This window comes from Perca fluviatilis, chromosome 15, assembly GCF_010015445.1.
Source record: "Perca fluviatilis chromosome 15, GENO_Pfluv_1.0, whole genome shotgun sequence".
In the NCBI taxonomy this organism is placed as follows: Eukaryota; Metazoa; Chordata; class Actinopteri; order Perciformes; family Percidae; genus Perca; species Perca fluviatilis.
In genome coordinates this window covers 19,907,860-19,928,716 of record NC_053126.1, presented here as the reverse complement: position 1 = coordinate 19,928,716, position 20,857 = coordinate 19,907,860, and the positions used below count along the sequence as shown (strand labels likewise).

Below are 20,857 nucleotides of genomic sequence, written 5' to 3'. Positions count from 1 at the left end.
CTGCTAGGAACACAGCAGTAGGCAAAAGAAAAAAAAAAAAAAAAAACAGGAACTGGATGTTGTTTCATTTTGCTGAAAAGCAGCGTTTTTCTCGGCGAGTCCAGGGCCGCATCTCCATAAAACTCTGTGGATGCATTATTGATAGCGATGAGAATCCAAACAGTCGCTGTTTAGTGAAATGAGTTTGCTCGGTAGGAAAAATGACTCTCTAAGCTGTCAGTCTAGTGTACGTGGCAGCCAGCTCTGCTGAGAATTGTGTCACGAGAAATATGTATGAAAATATATCATCTCACAACATGCAATCACACAGTATTGCTTTGTGCCAGTGGGAATATATTGATGTGCTTTATGAAACAATTTCTGTGAAAACATGCATTTTGATGTAAACCTTGATTACAGATAGGTGACACTGGTTTTCCAAATTATTTCCAATCGCTGCACACACAAACTCCGAATTTAGAGTATTTTGTCTGACGTTTCTCACCTTTCGGACTGATCTTGCGGACTTCCTCCACATAGTCCTTGGTGCGATAGTCAATGGGATGCGTGACTCCTCCCTCGCTGATGGTCTCGTGCTTGCTGGCGGATGCTGTGCCGAACACAGTCACATCCTTCACTGTCTTGCACAGCTGAGTGGCTGCAATACCCACACCACCTGAAGGAAGAGGGGCAGGGTTAATAAACAGTTATGATTTTGTGAAAAAATATAAATTTCAGGACATGAATTGTGATTTATTCTACTGCAAATACTACTGACAAGGATTCAAAGTTAACTGAACATGGTTATTCAAGGCAACGCCAAGACCAGAATGAAACTCAGCTGAACAGAAAGGCACCTAAGAATTCCCATTCCACACGTATTTTCTATGGCAGGTAAATTCGATTTGCATTATTTATTGTCCCAGACAAGCCAGTCAATAACAGCGTGGATGTGTTTTGCTCAAGGGTATGTAAAGAGCGCATTAAACACAATCACATTACCCCGACTGGCCTAGGGAGAATAGACATCCACACAGAGGCACGCACGCACACACACACAAACACACACACACACACCTCAGGAGAAAGTCGCCATTGTAGCTCAAATGACACGTAATTTTTTTGTTTCCCTTACTCAAGACAACCTGTCTAAAATTCCACAGGAATAAAAAAAATTTAGCAGTGGTATCTGTTTTGTTAGGAATGGAGAGTTGGATGACATTCTATTGCAAATTACATAAACACAGCTCCTTATAACCGTGCCAGCTGAAAACAAAACGTCCTACATTGTCCAAGATAACTTTTATTAAAGACAACGTGCTGTGAGACTGTGTGCTGCAGTGGATGTTTCAGATATCTGTGTTTGTGTTCGCTTTATTTGAAAGTGTGTACATAGTTGTGGCAAATGCCTCTGCCAATGTTTGCTAAGGCAGCCAGAGCAAGAAGTAATAGGTTACTGATAAGCAGTGGCTTGTTTTAAATGGAGGCTGACCTGAGGACTTGAACTGAACGGCATCCATAAAGGTCATTTATGCCTGACCAAGTAAAGAGCACGTCTTATCTGATACCAGAGAATAAAGCAACACAAAACATGTGCATTTACATCCATTTGTAATGGCATAGTGGAGCTGCCAGACTGCTGGTAAGGTTTAAATTAAATGAATGATGAAATCTTGATTTGCTTACTTACTAAACCCAACATTTAATATGCACAAAAGAAAGGCAGGAAGGCAGGCACATGCGCGAGAAGGCCTATGCATGTGTGATTAGACTAGATATATTTTTAATCTAGCACATTTCTTGTTCTCATGTGACATTAATAAAAAAAAAAATCTTCTTTCTTTATCTGTATAAACACACACACACACAGAAATGACACATATTACATCAGACTGTAACTTGCACCATTCCATGTCCAATGAAAACCATGTATGTCCAAAATGTCAACTTTTCACAAGCTAAAAAAAAAAAAATCAGCCCCGTTTCTAGTTGTGTTACAATGCATTTTAGGGAAATCCAACGGCTTTTTAAATTGCTTTTTCAGCTTACGATGTAGGAGAATTTTCTCAACCCATAAAGGTACACTCAATCCTTTGGTTTATCTGACTAATTCAAAATCACCAAAAATGGATAAAGATGTTTTCCTTGGACAGCTACGAGAATCTTCTATAGTCTAGTTTGCATACTCAGTGTAACTGGACTAATATCAGAAATATCATGTCTTTATATCTTTTATATGGAGTAGAACATTAGATGACACTGATGCACCTCTGGTCCCTCTTCATCTCAGCATAGAAAATATTCTGAGCCATTGAATCAGTCTTAGGACAATTTCCTCAACGACATCCTGGCAGTTAGTGTCTGAGGCTGCACGGTTACATAAAAACAGCACTGACACTGGCCAAAAAAATGAAGTGAGATGTAAAGATAAGATTAGTGCCAAATCACATTATCCTCTTTATTAATCTCTGTTCAGGAAACGCTCAGCATGAGAATACAAAAAAAGTTCATTTCAGGGCCTTTAAACTTGTTTTAAAATCCTCAGAGTGCCTTGTTACAGAAAATAGTCCCTTGATGTAAAAAAAGGCAAGACAAATCATTTGAATACAACCCCTTTCCTGCCCTCTATTTCAGTGTAAGGATCAAAAACATTTTTTGATCTGTGGTTCTCATCTTAGAGGTCCATTGCACTGCATTACTATAATCACGCCTGCTGACAACGAGGAGAGAATTGAATGAGAAAATAAAAATCAAGGCTGTTGCTGTTGGATGCAAGTGTTGTTGCAGCTGCGTTATAACAGCACCATCTCTCCTTGTCCTCAGTGAGAAACCAAGTTTGTGTTGCCAAGGAAACCTTAGCCAAATTGCCAGTGATGACTGAGCAAAGGGAGCCATTTTGTGTCATTGACTGTTCTTCCTTTGGGCATACTGTATAAGAGTCATTTAATGGCAATCATATGTTTGTCATCAGTTTATATTTCACAGACTGGGTCATACCGTCCTTTTAGTAGCCACCAAGCTTTGTTTAGCAAGCCATCTGTAAGTAAGTGTAAGTAAGGAGTAATTTATAGGTAGTTTAAGGGGCAGTGGATTTATGCTATACACTGATATGTGATAACACATGTACTTGTATACATATTTTTACACATACAAACACTAGTGAATGTGCGTCTGTTTGCCTTTGACACAGGTTTTTACACATGAGCAACTGTCTGAGGTAGAAGGGAACTCCAAAAAAGTGAGACAGTTAATATGAATCCCCAGAAACAAACTCCTGATCGCCCATCACAAGACTGTTGAGCTGTGCCAAGAACCCCTTACTGCTCCCCACCTCACTTTACAAAGACGCGTGCGCACACACACACACACACACACACACACACACACACACACACACACACACACACACACACACACACACACACACACACACACACACACACACACACACACACACACACACACACACACACACACAGATCACAAGGGAGAGAGAAATGGGGCTGCAGCCTTGAACATCCTGAATGGCTGATCGAATTACCTTATCTTTACGAATATGCACAGAGATTAAAATATTTACCTTTCTCTATCTCTAGACTAAAATCATCTTTCTTGGTAGGGGTTGAGTGTGAATTATGACCATCCATAAACACTTTCCTCAGGGGTAGTAGAAAACAAATTCTTGTTGCTAATTGTATTTGCTCTCCTCAGGATTCAACTGAATTGTTTACACTTGGAAATGGAAAGCATCCATCTATCCATTTTGTTTTTCTCTTTCCCACTGGAGAAACAGGATACATAGGGTTTTGTCTTCCTCTGAATCCTTACATACTCGCATTTTGGCACAAATTGAACTTGGCTTCCATTACTGCGAAGAGGAATTTACCCCAAAACACAGTGGAATCCAGACTGACACTGAGGCCACTGTCATTGCTCCACACCCAGAGCTTAACAACAGGGGTGGGTGGGGACATCAGAAATGTTTTTCTTATTTATGAAAAAATAATGGGACGGACATGTCTGCCTCGTCCCAATTAATACATCCCTCATCGACAGCTCATGTTTCTTGTCAAAATAAAAAAAAGAGCTCACATCACAGCATTTCTTCAAACTGTGTGAGCCAGGCTATGATCCTAGGTGTTAGTCGGGGGACGGATGGTGGCCATATGTCTACTGTCAACACCAGAGTGATGACTGGGCCCTTGTGTCTGAGCTCCATGTTGTTTTCTTGTGCAATTTCTTTTGCATTTATTTCCACAGTTCCTCAAGGACTCTTGTCTTTCTTAACCTATCATTAGCCTGCAGTGGTAGTGGCTGGCAAAGAATGAAATACAAACGTGGACCCAAGCATCTCTTTTTACCCAAACTCGCTGTGGCTGCGCTACAACATCAACAAGCTGAACCAAATAAATGAACTTTTTATTGCCACTTTGTAGAGTTCAAATGAGTCCTGTAACGGTGATAGGAGCTGTGGTTGGCGGTTTGTGAACATTTACTCTTGAGGTATTACTCTGCATTATGTAACCTTGGTGTTTTTTCTGGGACTGTGTAAGTGTGTGTGTATGTGTGTGTGCACACACTGTGGGCTTGAAGAGCAGTTTAATGTGCTCTCTCTGATGGTGAATTTTTTCTTCGTGCAGCAGAGAGGAAGCCCATTTTTTTTTACTGGGTGAATTAAAAAAAAACATCATTTGCTGAAGGTGGTCCCTGTGATTCACTGAGTAAGGATTCTCACACTGTGAACTAACCCAAACACAGAAACACAACACACATGCACATAATATGCATCTGTGTGTATGGACCAAAACAATTTATTTCTGACATAAGGACCTCTCTTTCCTCGCATGAACCCGGGTGCAAAATGAAACACAAGCTTGTGCACACTCATCCAGTTTCACACAAGCAGGTGTCCTGACACAGGTTTCACATACACCTGCGACTGTATGTGGTGGTTAGGGTGGGGGGTGGGTGGATGGGGTAATTTGTCAACGGCTGCAGCGATGAGAACGCGACGAGCGATGTGATTGGTGGGGTAGGTTGGAGGTTGCCCTGGTTTCCCTCTCCTATCAGTGCAGCTGATCTGCCGCCGGCGATGCCAGGCCTGGGGAACACAGAGACGGTTCAACCACGCAGCCCAGACTCCCGCTTAGTGGTCAGACTGAATTAGCATTCTCTAAACTAGGGTAAGACCTCCAGAGCAGACATACTGGGAGGAGAGGGAACTATTTTCAAGGCACATCACATTTTTTCATGGCTCCCAGGAACAATGGGTCCATAAAAGAGAGAGTTGTAACTACACTTGAGCTAATGCTTAAACAGCAAGGGACTCTGTCAGCTGGTATATAATAAATGAGAACAATAATCTGTCTGGGGGAGTCCTAGGAGAAATAACATACATAGAAATCTATATTTCTTTCATTATAGCTCACAAGTTTCTTGCAATCACCCAACCTCCAAAAATATAATTTGCTTCTCATTTTTCAATCCCATCTGCAATCAGCTATGCACTGAGGGCTCATATGCCTGAGGCCCTGCTTCAAGGTCTGACAGCAGTCATGAAGATCTACACCAGGATAGGGCTCTCCTTCACCACACCCAAGAGATCCAGCCACCTGTTCCTCTTGCTTTAGGCATTTACAGTACACCTCTGACAACACTTTTCTAAGATTGTGGTACAGAAATGTTTAAAGCCACCTTCCCTGTCAGACACAGCTAATAGAGTCAGTCATTTAATTCCAGAAGTTAAAGTCCTGTTGATGTTTTTTAATGACAATGTTACATGATAGGGCAGGACATTCTGCTGATGAGAACATGCATAAGTAATAACATATGTGAGCTTGTGTAGCTAAGAACTTAAGGAGAAAGGTCAACTGCAGTACAAACCCAGAGGAGCATGTCAGTAAAAAACATCCAATTACAAACTTAAAATGATATCTTTGTGCCAGCAAAAGTGATTCAAACCTTAAGATCAGGTATTGTAGATAGAAGTTCAAATTAACGGCATTTTAGATTGAGGGTCAATTTTGGATGAATTTGGCGACTATGGTGCATTTCTTTGTTCCAGATTGCAAATGTGAAGCATCCTGAATTTACCACAGCTCTGCACGCCCAACTGGCATCAGCACAGTATTTAGAGCAATCTGTCATACCAAATAGACAACCGAAAAACATGATTTCTAAGAAACAAAGTTAAAATAATTATAACTGATGGCATTACCATAAACATATAATACCATTAAATTATCCAATGGCAAAAATAACTTCCAGAACCAGCAGCTCAATTCTATAGATTGCCATTAACAAGGATTTAACTCCTTAGCTGTGACTGCTGTCACCCCATCACTCTCATGGGTATATTACACCCACATGCAGCAGCTGGAAGCCACTCACATCAATGGTTTCCAGATAATCCTCTACGTAACCTGGTGTAACTATATCCTATACACAGATACTCCAGCAAGAAGCAGCTGCAAAAGTATGGAAGCCACCATAATTGGCTGGTAGGAAAAATAAAAGGTTTAGTAAAAGTCAGCTTAAACAGCGCGCAGGATGTGTGGAATCTAACAGACAAACCTCAAACACACTACTGTGGAGCTTTATGACAGGAGATTATTGATAATATATTTTATTTATCAAGTTGGAAACCACAAACTCTGGCAGAATCGCATCAGAGCCATAATGTCACACAGGGGGAGATGGCTGAGGGCATGAAGCAAAATTATAAGATAAATTGATGACACGGACTCCTTTACCACCACCTAATTTATATTATGCATTCCACATCTGCAACACAATGCTTGACGTTGGCCTCCAGTCAACTGAGAGCTCATAAATAAAACCAAGGTGGACGTCATCATTGGATGCAGCAGAGCCCCTTATGGATGCAGGAATGTGTAGTGTGGGTGTGGTGGTGGGGTAGCCAGCCAGGGTTCATAAACATTAGGACAAGTTCAGGGAGAGGTCAGAGGAAAGGCTGTTGGCCGGGCACAGTAGAAGACCCACGAGATACATCCAAATGTCACTGAACTTTCCCCCGCCCAAGCCCTCCGGGGAAAACACAAGGAGAAACGTGTACTCGTTCCCCGATGACGAGGAATCAAGCACGGATATGGCGAGGTCACGCAGAGGGAGCGGAGGTTACGGAGAGCCGGAGGGGGAGGAGGAGAACGGAGGATGCAGATGTGCGGTGCGTTGGAGAAGGGAGGCACGATGGGAGGAAATACAACAAGCTATTGTTTGGAGAGAGAGGACAGGAGCAAACCCACGGGAGAGGCAGCTGAGGACTATTCACCAGAGTTTACACACACACACACACACACACACACACACACACACACACACACACACACACACACACACACACACACACACACACACACACACACACACACACACACACACACACACACACACACACACACACACACACACACACACACACACACAAAGCACCAGTCGAGCATTCTGCGCTGGTCACCTGATTGGGATGGCTAAAGGTCACCATGCTTTTGAGGAAATTATATTCTTTATGGAGAGCTCTTGGCATTACCTGCAAACATGGAACAATGGAGAAGCGATAGGCAGGAGGATGGATACCCATCGTCATCGCTCTGTAAAAGCACTTGTTACAACATGGTTCAACAGGTTATTTACCATACAGAGCTGTCGTTTGAGCTTTTGCACCAGCAATATTTAAGATGAACACATTTATGATGATCATTGAATGTGACCAGCTAAGTTATGTTGTCATTTCTGTTTTTTTACAACCATACCTTAATCTCCACTCTGAACAATTTTACATTTTATCTAAAAATCTATTTTACTTAGTTTGACATGGGACATGACATTTGGGAAATTTGCTTATTTGCTCTGACTTAGATGAGAAGATTGATAGTCTAATTTCTGTACAGTACTCTACAGTACTGTATGTAGCTGGAGCCAGCAGCCAGTTAGCTTAGCTTAGCATCAGGACTGGAATCAGAGGGAAACAGCTAGCCTGGCTTTGTCCAAAGATTAACTAAATGTGTCGACCAGCAGCTCTGTAATTAACTTCTATCTCTCCTCTGTTGTTCTTCCTCAGTTTCTTCCTTGTCTCTCCTACTTAAGGGTTCTCCTTATCCTAATCAAGGGTCTTAGGATAAACTGTTAACTTGTGTAACTCGTAAAGCACTCTCAGACATACAGTATTAGGGATTTTGGACCATATGAACAAAATTGAACAAAACATAAATGACCAAAAATGACACTATTTCTTAATGACAGGGTCACAAGATGAAGAACCTGACATATCTTGACTGAAATCTCTGAAATACCTGTTGAAGATGACGATATTACATGAATATTATTACATTTTTGTAATTGTTGAATTAGTTATTTGTTTAACACCGACGTTCCAGGGGCTTTGGACACAAAGTAATCAAAAAGTAATTGAAAAGAGGATAATCGTTTTCCTGATGTGGATAAATCAGTGGATTACGTCCTTATTATGAGAATAAACAAGCTTTTTTTTGTGACAGAAGAAGAAAACTGCTCCTCAAACACAGTCTATGGCTGCCGTTTGGTAATCATGGTTAACAAACCGTACCATGTGAGGGTGAAAAACGAATCGCTGTCTTCTCTACTGCCTCTACTCCTCGGCTGAACAAATAGGCCCAGTTAATCCCATGTAAAAGCTTACTATTTTATCTTCGCAAGACCTGGACTGATCTAGCAGAAATGTAATGTTGTGCAGGCATGTCTGCCACACAAAATCACTACTGTTTAGTTGCAAAACTGTATATGCAATGGTCAGTTGCAAAGTCTTGTGAGACAGTCTGACGGGTTGAAGCCATTCAACCACTGTAATACTGTGTGTGGTTAAATGGGCTGTTCACTGGAGCTGTGGGCAGGGTTGAGTAGTAACAGAGTACTTGTTAATTACGGTTTCACAATCAAAATACAAGACATGCTCTGTTAGCTTTTGATGCACTACTCAGTATGACACGGTGTGTCCTGCTATGACATGAACTTCCACGACTACCTTCGAAGTCACTGTTCCATTATCTTTAATGTGACTATTATTTGCCACTGTTCATCACACCCCCAACCGGCCCTGTCAGACACCACCTACCAAGAGTCTGGGTCTGCCGAGGTTTCTTCCTAAAAGGGAGTTTTTCCTCGCCACTGTCGCAACAGCCACTGCTAATGCTTACTCTTGAGGGAATTACTGTAATTGTTGGGGTTTTGGAATTTAAAGAGTGTGGTCTAGACCTACTCTATCTGTGAAGTGTCTCGAGATAACTCTGTTATGATTTGATACTATAAATAAAATTTAATTGAATTGATGTGTTACTTCGAAATGTTTTCACTGCAGATACTTGTGAAAAAAGACAAGTTTAATTCTTGGCAAACGTTTAAACTGAAACAAGGAATTTGTATTGAGGCAACAGTGGTGGTTTTCTAAATTTACATGCGACACATTACAGTCAAATTAATGAAGTGAGTGCAAAGTAATCAGAGTTCATTACTTAGGATGGATAATACTTTAGTGGTTTCAAACCAGCGGGTCAGGATCCCCACCGGGTGTTTCAAGATGAAGGGAGAAAAGAAAATGTTTGTGTGAAATATAGGGGTGTGACGAGACGCTTACTCCACGAGACGAGACACATCACGAGATTGGGTTCACGAGAACGAGACGAGACGAGATTTTTAAAAACAATTTAAAGAAATCCTCAATAATGAAATATATGAATGGAAAATTGTTTTTTTATTCAACTGAAAAATCACAAAATGCAAAAAATTTAGGTGCATTTTGAAATCAACTATTAATGATTAATGTTATTTAACTTTTTTTTTACTATTTTAATGAATTATATGCAGTAAAGCGGTCGCAAACACTGCAAAATGTTTTGTATAAACTCTACCAACTGGCTTCTGCCCTGTACAATTTCACATGAGAAATCTAACTCCTTTCCACAAATCGAACATAAAAAATAAATGTGTGGAGGAGTCGCCGAAATCCGACATTTTCCACCACAGAAAATGGCCTCATATCAGCTGCAATGAAAACGCCTATGTCCCTCGTTATTGCCGTGGCTCTTGCACTTACCGGTGGCAGAGATGCTAAGGCTTTTAGAGTTGTTTGCCCTTTTAATGTTTTCGTCGCGGGTGCAGTAGTTAGTAGAGAGCTGTGGTGGTGCTGTAAGTGTTTTTGCATAGTGCTCGTGTTAGCCCGCGGTATACGGCATTTTTTCTTACAATGTTTACATATTGTGTTCGTCTTGTCTGTCACTCTTTCGCCGTTTATTATTTCCGCAGGAAAACCAAAATGTTGCCACACAAATGATTTAAAAGTGGCAGGGGGATCTTCAATAGTAATTTCACGCTCCATCACGCTGACATCACATCGCCTCACGAGACAACTTTTCACCTCGACGAGAAATCTCGTCACGTTTTAATCTCGTCACACCCTTAGTGAAATACTGTAAAGTTTTAGCTCTTCAGGCCATTATAAGATATTCATGGGAGATAATCATAGATGGGAAAATCTCTTTGATCTGCATACAACTCAGACATACGTGTGACCTGAGGATGGACTGTAATGATATTAAGCCAAAAAGGGAACCACACCCTTAAATTACATTACTGCAGTGCTGCAACTAACATTTATTTTCATGATCAATTAAAGCAACACCAAAGATTCTTTTGTACCTTAAAATAATGTTTCCAAAATCAATCAGTTTCAGTGGTTCATCAACTCGTAACCGGGTGAACTGCACTTCTGCATTCGCTTTGTGGCCCTCTATCAGCTATAACCGCACTGTGCAAGTTTGCCAGATCGGGTAGTGGATCTGTAGTTCGAATGACAGCAGTAATGGACAATTCCGCTTCCAACCTGTAGGGGGACTGAAGAGTTCAGGTTTATCAGTGAATCTGGTTTGGTTCTGTAAAATGTCGAAAATGCTACAAAATGGTTGTTAAATTTCCCCAGAGACCAAGATCTGTCATCCCATGTCTTCAAATTGCTTGCGTTGTGCGACCGACAGTGCAAAACCCAAAGATATTCAAATGACAGCGATATAAAACAGAGAAAGCAGATATTCGATACATTATAAAAGCCTGAACCAGCGAATGTTTGGCATCTTTGCTTGATAAATGACTTGACACAAACTTTTAGTTAATTATCAAAATTGATTGTCGATCGACTAATAAATTAAATAGATTCCTTGATATTGTCACAAATACACTGCTATGTTACAATTTTGCTAAAACAGCCAGTTCCAGAATTAGAATACATTTAGTGAGGTACATATGCCACCCTGTCTGCAATTTCCTTCATAATATTAAAAAATGTCAGACCTGAAAAGACAATCACAATCTAATTTTCTCTCTCGGGCCCTGTCACATCAGATACTTTTGATCTCTCTAATCAGAGAATATCAGGAGCATTTTTTGACAGCCTCAGGGGTTTTAGACCACCCCCACCCACACTCAGCTTCCAGCACCATGTGAGCCATGCAGCCCCACGATGGAGGGAGGCGAAGGATGTGCACATCTCTCACACCACTACTATCAAGTTCACTGCTATTAACTTCTAAAGTCTCAATGGAGGGGCGTTGTAGAGCATACAGTATGATAATGATTTGCACATGCAAAGAATGACAGAATGCAGTGAGGCAGACTGTTAAGCAAATGTTTTTGTCATAGCCTCAGTAATGTGCTTTTACAATCCTGATGTCCGGACAGCTGGCGAGACAAGACTGGCAGCCTGCCCTGAGAAACCAGAGACCGCCGCCTCGACCAAACCAGTGGGGGAAAGTGTCTCACACCACACTTCCACAGCATTCCTCCTATAGCAAACATATTCTGCACAGAAAATCTGGCAAGATGAGTGACATCAGCTGGATGAAATGAACGCAAACATTTGGGATTCCTATGCAAACCACAAATCCCACAACTATGAGTCTGTTAGCTGTCAGTCAGCTCTGGGGAAACTGCACGGTTTAAATGATATTCTTACATACTCATTCCTTTTGAGTGTTATTGTGTTAGTACCAAGGGATACATCCACCTGGGCTGGCAGCCTACTACAGCTCTCTGTCATTTTTTTGTCTCACAGAAAGAAAACGGGCTCAGGTTTCATCGTGTGCTTGATTCTCTTAGCCATCCACGCCCACACACTGTCCCAAATGCCGAGGGATTCCTTTCTGACTCCCTCTGCAAAGACAGAGTAGGAACAGGAGGAAAATTGTAAGTTGTACACCGGCAGACATCGAGAGAGAAACGGGGAGAGAACCATTTCTTTTGGCTAATGCACTCCCCATTCTCTCCAGCTGGCTTGATTGTGTAAACACATCAAAATAAAATGCTCTCAGGCTCAGTGCATCACACCCAAAAACAGGTGTTTTTACTCCCTCAATCCCCATCTTTCCCCCACCCACTCACTTTGAACTTTGACCTCACAGTCCAGGTGGCAGGTGCTCCAGTATTAGTGCAGTCCTAGAGAGTGAAAAGCACTGAGCCATATCTCATACTTATGGACAGTGGGACCTTCTCCAGCAGCCATAATTCATATATTAAAAAAAGCATAAACAGGAGGTGCAGAGAAGGAAGAAGTCTGGTACAGTAAACATTCAAAAGGCGTTTCCTTAAAGTCATAATACAAGCTTTGCATCGTTGTGTTGAGCTTCTGTAGAGGATTTCAAAATGATTCTCTAGAGAAGGCTGGTGGTAATATACTAAATTATTTGTGATTTGTGTTGCTGCAGACTACAGAGCAGTTAGAGAGAGTCTAATATATATTAAATTGATTATATGTGGTTTTCAGTTGCAGGATTACAACATAAATCGACAGTTGGTCATAGATACTACAGCAACAGTAAAACAATGTTTGCTTTGGTTTGTGAATGAATTATTAATCAATTTATAATGAATTCAACCATCATTGAAATGTATGACTCTTTCATGAAGATTCCCAACCTAAGATTGACATAGATTAAAAGGGTTTATGTGTGTCCTATGTGCATGTGTGCCGTGTGTATCCTTCTGTATTTGTCTCTTTACCTGCAGCAGCGTGGATGAGGACGCTCTGGTTGGGTCGCAGGTTGCCAAAGTCAAACAGCATCATATAGGCAGTGATGTAGTTCACAGGGAGGGCCGCTGCCTCCTCAAAACTCATGCCCTCTGGGATGAGGAAGGTGTGGGTTGACGGCACCACTGCCACCTCCTGCCACAGTCCAAAGCGGTTCAACACCATCACCTTATCGCCAACCTGGAACAGAAGGCACAGGAAGACAGGGGGTGAGAAGAAGGTAAAGAAAAGGACTCTTTGTCTGTACCTGTTTCCAGTTACTGAAAACAATGTAACTTAAAGCTTTAGTGCGTAACTTTTTTATAATAATGAACGTCCGTTACATTCAAGCCATTGCCAAATTAGTTGCTACAAAGCTAGTCAAGACTATCGGCTCCACAAAACTATCTCTTTATTTCTCAGTATGGCTATGTTTAGAAACTGGTGTCTTCCGGCAGAAACTCGAGTAAAGATAATTATCTCCTCTTAAGAGTAAATCATGTTTTTTTTTAATCCTCCATGTCCTCCTTGGCTACTAGCAACTCTGTGTGTGTGTGTGTGTGTGTGTGTGTGTGTGTGTGTGTGTGTGTGTGTGTGTGTGTGTGTGGGGGTGGGGGGGGTGCGTGGTCAGGAAAGGCTTGTATCATGTGGATGCACCCACAGAATTGTTGTCATTACTTAGAATTCCTCATGGGGGAGACAGAAACTACGCACTATAGCTTTAACCTAAAGGCACTGGCACACGATTATCGGCCGTCGGACAGTCTGGTGAGGTCAGTGACTCGAGTATGTTCGGTGTGTTCCGTGCCGTCGTCAGTCGGAGGAGCCGTCGGCGTTCATTTGGGCCAACTTCACTTGGGGTTAGGGTTAGTCGGCCAGTGGGCAGTCGGACTCAATGACCAATCTGATTGGTGGAGTGCTAACCCGGAAATGATGAGTGGGATGAGCGCCTCTCAAAATCCGACAAACTGACCTTTGTCGATCTGAAATGAAGACAGATTCAGCAACTGCATGACCTGTTTCTCACTTTAAATGTTTTCAGAAACACGTTTCGGTGAACTACTTTCATAAAATACGAGATCGTATTCCGAACGAGCCGCCATTATGGTCAGTTTTGGAATTCGGGAGAAGTGACGCGTTCGTCCAATCAGCTGCCAGTTTTTGGGCGACAATACAGATTAGCGCCACCTGCTGTTATGGAGACATATTACGTCTTGCGCACGCGCAGAACGTACGCTCAAGTCGGGTTTGTGTGTCAGAGCCTTAATGCAGTGATCCCCAACCAGGGGTAGTTGCAGACAGTGGTGGAATGTAACTAAGTAAATGTACTCAAGTACTGTACTTAAGTACAAATTTGAGGTACTTGTACTTGAGTCTTTTCTTTTCATGACACTTTCTACTACTACTCCACTACATTTCAGAGAGAACTATTGTACTTTTTACTCCACTACATTAATTTGACAGCTTTAGTTACTAGTTACTTTACAAATTCAGATTTTTGCCCACAAAACACATGTAGGTAATAAAATACGATGTTTTATTATAAATTAAAGTCTAGCTGAAATGATTAGCCGATTAAACACAGAACTGTTTTGATTGACTGCTTCTAAAATGTGAGGATTTTTCTGCATTGAGTACTTTTTACTTTTAATACTTCAAGTACATTTTCCTGATGATACTTACTTTTAATACATACTTTTACTTAAATCACATTTTCAATGCAGGACTTTTATTTGTAACAGAGTATTCTTTACAGTGTGGTATTAGTACTTTTAGAAATAATTAAGTGACAGATGAATCAGGGTAAAAAAAAAAAGGAAGTGGCTCTATTTTTTGTTTACCATGTTATATACTATCTTTCGGAACCACTATAGTGACAGTGAGGAAGCCACAGACATCATTCACCGTGCTGCACACCACAATCAGCATCTTGTCATGTTGTGCTTCCAAACACTCCCTATCAAAGCAGGATCCTCTGATTCACAACTGTCTCTTTCCAGAAGGACAAGCCTCGATGTAAACGTATTCCTGGCTCCCTCACTGACCAATCAGGAGAGCCTGCTCGAGGGACACAGGAAACAGAGGACTGCAGCATTATAACTGTCTTCCTGTTTTCTTCCTCCCCCTTCACCCCTGTCGACATAGCTCTCCCTCCTGCACCGTTTCCATTCTCCTCACTTTTTCTCTTCCCTTGTTTCTCTTTCACTTCCTGACTCCTTTTCCCCTTACAACTTTAGAACGTCTTCCTTCCCCTTCTCCAGTCCCTCGTCTCGTCCTGTCTGTGTCTCGGTCGTGCCGCCTTCTTTGACGTTCTCTCTTTCCTCCCCATTTCTTCATCCTTCACTGTCTCATTTTGTCTGTAACATCCTCTTTCTTTTCTCTTGCGAGGAGTGTCCCGTATCTCCCTCTTCCTCATCAGTGAGACAGGACAATGGGGCCCATCTTCTCCCCTGGCTTCCCTCCACTCATCAGAGTCCTTGCCAGATTCTTCCCCATGGCTGAGCATAAGACAAGCTCTCTCCTCCTGGGAACAAACCCTCTCCACCCGGGCCTCTCTAATGGTCTGGAGGGAGCAATGCGCCTCGCTGTCTATCCACTCCAATTAGAGAGATCTCCCTCTTTCTCTCCCTTTCTCCCTCTCTCTTTTCATACCCGCATCTTTCTCTCTGAGGTTCTACTCATTTGGTTTATTTTCAAACTCAACTTTCACTTTTTCACTGTGGGCTACTTCTCTTTCCTCCCCTTTGTTATTCATGCTGACTTGCTCTCTCCCATCTACAGCTGAGATCCCCCCTCCCCCTTTTTAAGTCTTCAAACTCATCAGCCTCGCAGGTTTAATTAGGGGTGCAGTATGGCACAAATCAATAGGTGAGGGAGTTCAGGCTTTTACAGGAAACACACATAAATATGACTCACAAAACACATTCTGCAGCTATTCTTCTGTCTTCTGTGCCCACGTAAAGCATGTGAGTTACTGTCAGTCACACAGAATCTGGGTAGGAACACTCAAGGCCAAGCGAGCTAGCCTTGTGACAGTTCTGTTACAACATATTCACAGTGTGACTGACACACACACACACCTCCTTTCTCAGCCTTCTTGCCACTGCATCAAATGTAGTCACAGTTGGGGTCAGGAGTGCGGGGACACTGAACAAAGACACTTCCAGTTAACTGTACATGAATGGACTTAATCAGATGGTGATTCAATTTTGGGGTATGCAGGCCTCCAAGTCAGCTGCTTCGTGGCTCTGAGCTTTGACGATCTCAGCAAAAAATTATCAGAGAAAAAAAAAAGAATGAACCGAATTTCTGATAGTGTTCCTGAGTCAGGTTGAGGCGAAAGATGGTTAAATGTAACACCCACACAAATATCTGCCTTGTGTCAGAATAGGTGTTATTGTGCTTTGACACAGTTTGTATGATGTTCGGATAAAGGCCGCGCCCTGCTTACAAACAGCAGATAGGATGGTAACATAAAGAGAGGACAGCATGATAGAGGGATTCACTGACAGAACGATCGACAGAGGAAGAATCAAGAGATCATAAGAAAGACAGAGAGATAGTTAGTAGGAAGGGAAGGAGGGATGGAGGAAATACCAGACTGACAATGCGGGCCAGGGGGAGATAATTGAGAACATATGGGTCAGATCCGACCAAAACTCACAGAGGGAGAGCATGAAAAATGAAAAAAAAAGCAGGTCAGGAGAAAAAAGTGCTGATGTTTGGTGTCAGGGGAGCTTCGGTGTGATTTGTAATATTTCCCCTCGTCCTCGCTTACTCACTGTTACACTTTTCCCCACAGTCCCTCTTAGGTCATTTCGGGTGAGAGCACTGTAGCATTACCTCATTCAACTTTATTGTCCCCCTCAAGGGATACTTGTTTTAAAGAAGTTATTGAAATATAATGGAAGGCATGCAGTGGATAATAAATACATAAACAAATACAAGAGGCAGCAAGCAGGAAAACAATAAACAAGACAAAGACAGGGAGACTAGAGGGAAACAATGGTGCAAGTGCTGCCTTTATTAAATCTGCAAATGTCTAATTACATTATATCTGGGGATGAGTGTTGTTTGAATTGTTTCTATACATGAGTTTTGATACCAAAATGGCATGGATGTGTGCATAGCTTTGTATACACTGTATGTGGAACAAACTATTAGACACACCTATTATTGTTTGTCTGTGTCTGTGTGTGTGTGTGTGTGTGTGTGTGTGTGTGTGTGTGTGTGTGAGTGAGAGAGAGAGAGAGAGAGAGAGAGAGAGAGAAAAAAGTGTGTGTGTGTTTGTGTGAGTGTGTGTGTGTGTGTGAAACAGAGATAGATAGGCAGACAGATAGGGCTGCTGTGAGTGATGAGCCTCCCAAAAATTCTGTGCCGTCAGGGTCAGCACATTCCCTCTGAGTTGGCTGCCAAAAGATCTCAGATCTCCATCCATTAGGAAGATTGGCTCTTAATTCTATAAGCTAAGGGCTGCAAGGGGATGTGGGAGTGTGAGGCCTTGATGACAAGCTGTGTGTTTGTGCATGTGTGTGTGTGTGTGTGTGTGTGTGTGTGTGTAATGTGTGACCTTTAAATCCAATCTACATTACTGACAATGTGGAAAGAAGCTATTAAGTATTTTAGAAACACAAGGGTCTTAACCTTCTATGATGTATGGCTGCCATTGGCTGACCTGTCACCAATCATATTCCTATTAGTCTGCATAGATTCCCCATCCATAAGGACTTGGCATATGTGCCACTCCCAGCCAGATGCACTGATTCTGCATTTGCATCACACATCTGATCAGCCTGATGTTACCCACGGACATTAACTGACTGATGTGAGAATATGTGGTGCTCTTACAACAAATGTCGTGAGTCATCACTGGCTTATGTGTAACATCTCGGCATTGTAGTTTAATTGCCTTACACAAGTGTTACCGTGGTGATGCCATGCAGCCAGGAGACAGACATATAGGCCTGTGACTCATCATGCAATGTAAGAAAAAGACTAAGCATCTTTCAAACACCACTTCATTCCTTGTGGCTGAACATTAAAGAAAAGCTGTTGTATTATGATTGTTTAATTGACTTGGCTTCATTGTCTGTTTGAACTTTAATTGTGATATATTTACTCTAAATAAGTGTTAATATTCTCTGATAGGCTGTCTGATGACAGTGAGGGCGAGTGATCCTATTTCTCACACCATGCTGTCGGTTGCGGCGCGCCTCGCCCTTTCCACTCGGTGAGTCTGTGCGCCACCGTCGCTCCCGGTAACAAAAGGCGTCGGTGACTTCGGTCTCCGCCACCGGTGTCAAGTCAGCCATATTAATAACTGTGGCATCTGGCCATCGTCTCCAAAATAAAATCCCTTATTAATTGACACACTGCAAGCAAACTAGGAGTAGCAAACTGGAACCGAGGTGGCATTTTTGTTTAGTTTTAACCAAAACGGTATTTTAAATAAAAATACATTTTAGATTTTAACTTTAGAGGATTAAATGCCCTAAGCAGGATGAAGAAATGCACACCTATTGCCTACATGTGCACTGTAGCTATATGACCAAATCTGACACGTCCATTAAGCTAAATATGTTTTCCATAGCTACTCATCACTCCTTCGTGAATTCCGTATTGTGCACATATTTTCTTTAATTTATCTTCTTTTGCTACAATAAAAAGGAAAAGGAAACTCTCCGAGGTGACTATTCAAAGCTTTCATTTTGAAGGCACAGCAGTCTAATTTCCGGTCTTATTCGGTCTGCTTTGACGCAGCTCTCCGCGCCTTGGCACACATCAAAGCGCAGTAGGCAACAGCGTAGGTGCTGCAAGGGTGGTAAGCATCCCGCAGTTTATGTCTTTATTTAGACTTAAAACTTACAACTAAGGTTGCGTATTATAAATGAATCCATCTGCATCTCGGCAACTATTTTGGACTTGAAGCTGCTCAATCTAAGTGCGCACAGTTCAGCGCAATTTGAAAACCGGGGGAGACTAGAGGGGCGACGCCTGCTGCTGACTTCATTGTACTCAACTCGTGTCATTTACACACTTGGCTTGTTCTACAGATATTACATACAACATGAACACAATAACAGGCTTCATGCTTTCCAGTTTGAGATAACAAATGTCTCTTTACGCACTGAAAAGAATGAATAAATGAGCACCAATAACAGCTCAAACATAAACTATAGATCAATATTTATGATTAACCTATTGTTGTGTTAATTACCTGACCCAATGGCCTATTCGCATTTAACGTTAAGTCATGAAACTGCACAGCACAACCACCACTGCCTGTGCAGCGAGCAAAGCCTGACACGCCCATACCGATGTAGCAGTTCAGAACCAAAAAAACCCCGAAGCGAGGCAAAAACTCATCACTTCAACAATAAAACACACACAGAAAAATGAGACTTAAAAGTGGCAGGATTAAAGCTGAGAGTGTGCTTACTTTTCGGTCCGTCACTTCTTCCCCCACAGCCTCCACCACCCCAGAGCACTCCATTCCCGGGGTGACCGGCGGGGACGGCAGCCGGTCGTAAAGCCCCTGCCGAGCCATCAGGTCTGCGAAGTTGAGCCCGCAAGCCTTGACCCGAACCAGGACTTCGCCAGCCTTGAGCGCCGGCTTGCCCTTCTTCACCTGCAGCTTGACTTTATCATACCCCCCGTAGCCGGTGAGCACCAGAGCACGATAGGTGAACGTGTCCTCCTCGGGGACCTTCTCGGTGGCCGCCGCGGGGGTAGCCGTCGCCTCGGCGGCGGCGGGTGCGGGCTCCGTCTTGGGCGGCTCGGCTTTGGGTTCCTCGGCGGCTTTGGTCTCCTGCTTCTGGTCCACGGCGTTTTGCTGCTCGGCAGGTGCGTCCTCTCCAGACATTGTGCAGGGAGCTGTGAGACAGTGATGAGTCTAGAAAATGACTTAAAGGCTTTTTTTTTTCTTTTTTTTTTACACCTCGTGCTTTCGTTGCCGTGGACGGACTTGTTGTTTGGTCGCGTATGCTTGCCTTTGCGAATAAAAGAAAATGCGAGAGTCAGAGCTTCTTTTTCAGCAGTCTTGCATGGAGACACAAACCCCGACAAAGTGGGCTGATCAGTGGCCAGTGGCTGTCAACGCGGCGCTCTGACAGAGTGTGAGTGGGACGAGACAGAAGGCAGGCTGGAAAACACGGAGAGAGCTGATGAAACCCAAGGAATGGCGCCTGTGATTGGGTGGGTTTGGCTGTCTGGGTAGGGCTATAAGATAAGCCTATATTGCAGCAAGCAGAGAAGTGATTTGCAAAAATGCCCATTATAGCTGAAAGGCAAATAAAGTTGAAGCCAACCCTAGAAAAACCCTCTTGAAAAAATATTGATTACGGCAACTCTCCATACATATATCCAAATTAAAATGTAATATTGTAAGAGCAAAAAGTCACTATAAACTAAACACTGTATATTGATTGTTAATTTTGAACTGACTGTGACATATCTTCAGAATAAAGTGCACTTCTGCCCCTCAGATGTGATGAAATAGAAGAAACAATGAATTGATAGACTAATGATAATGAATTCATATTTCTTTCAGCAAGTATTTGCTTATTTCTGACTGTTTACTGCTGCTTGTTTTACAGTAAGGTGTGTGGTGCTGGAACAGTAGGAGCTAGAGGAAATGTCTGTTTATGCTGCATATTCCACAGCAGGATTTGCAGGAACTTGGGGCTCGCGTATGGCTCATTGTTGCAACTTCCCTGCATAGACAGCTCAGAAAAATATGAGTTTGTGTTGAGGTCATGACAGTTTTTGATTAAACAATATAACCTGCTTTGTATGATTCAGCTTCCGTACATGGAGCCAGAGCCATAGGGT

The 20,857-nt window shown here is 42.4% G+C and overlaps 1 protein-coding gene across 1 annotated transcript in view; it reads right to left on the bottom strand.

Moving 5' to 3' along the window:
• The window catches only part of vat1 (vesicle amine transport 1), a 33,354-nt gene extending 13,189 nt beyond the window's left edge, over positions 1 to 20,165 (bottom strand). The window contains exons 1-3 of the mRNA XM_039823887.1: positions 19,467 to 20,165; positions 13,021 to 13,228; positions 485 to 655 (exon numbers count right to left, since the gene is read on the bottom strand). Of these exons, the coding sequence (XP_039679821.1) occupies positions 485 to 655; positions 13,021 to 13,228; positions 19,467 to 19,889 (802 nt within the window). The 5' untranslated portion in view covers positions 19,890 to 20,165. The remainder of the gene's footprint in view (positions 1 to 484; positions 656 to 13,020; positions 13,229 to 19,466) is intronic.
• Positions 20,166 to 20,857: the final 692 nt, after the last annotated feature.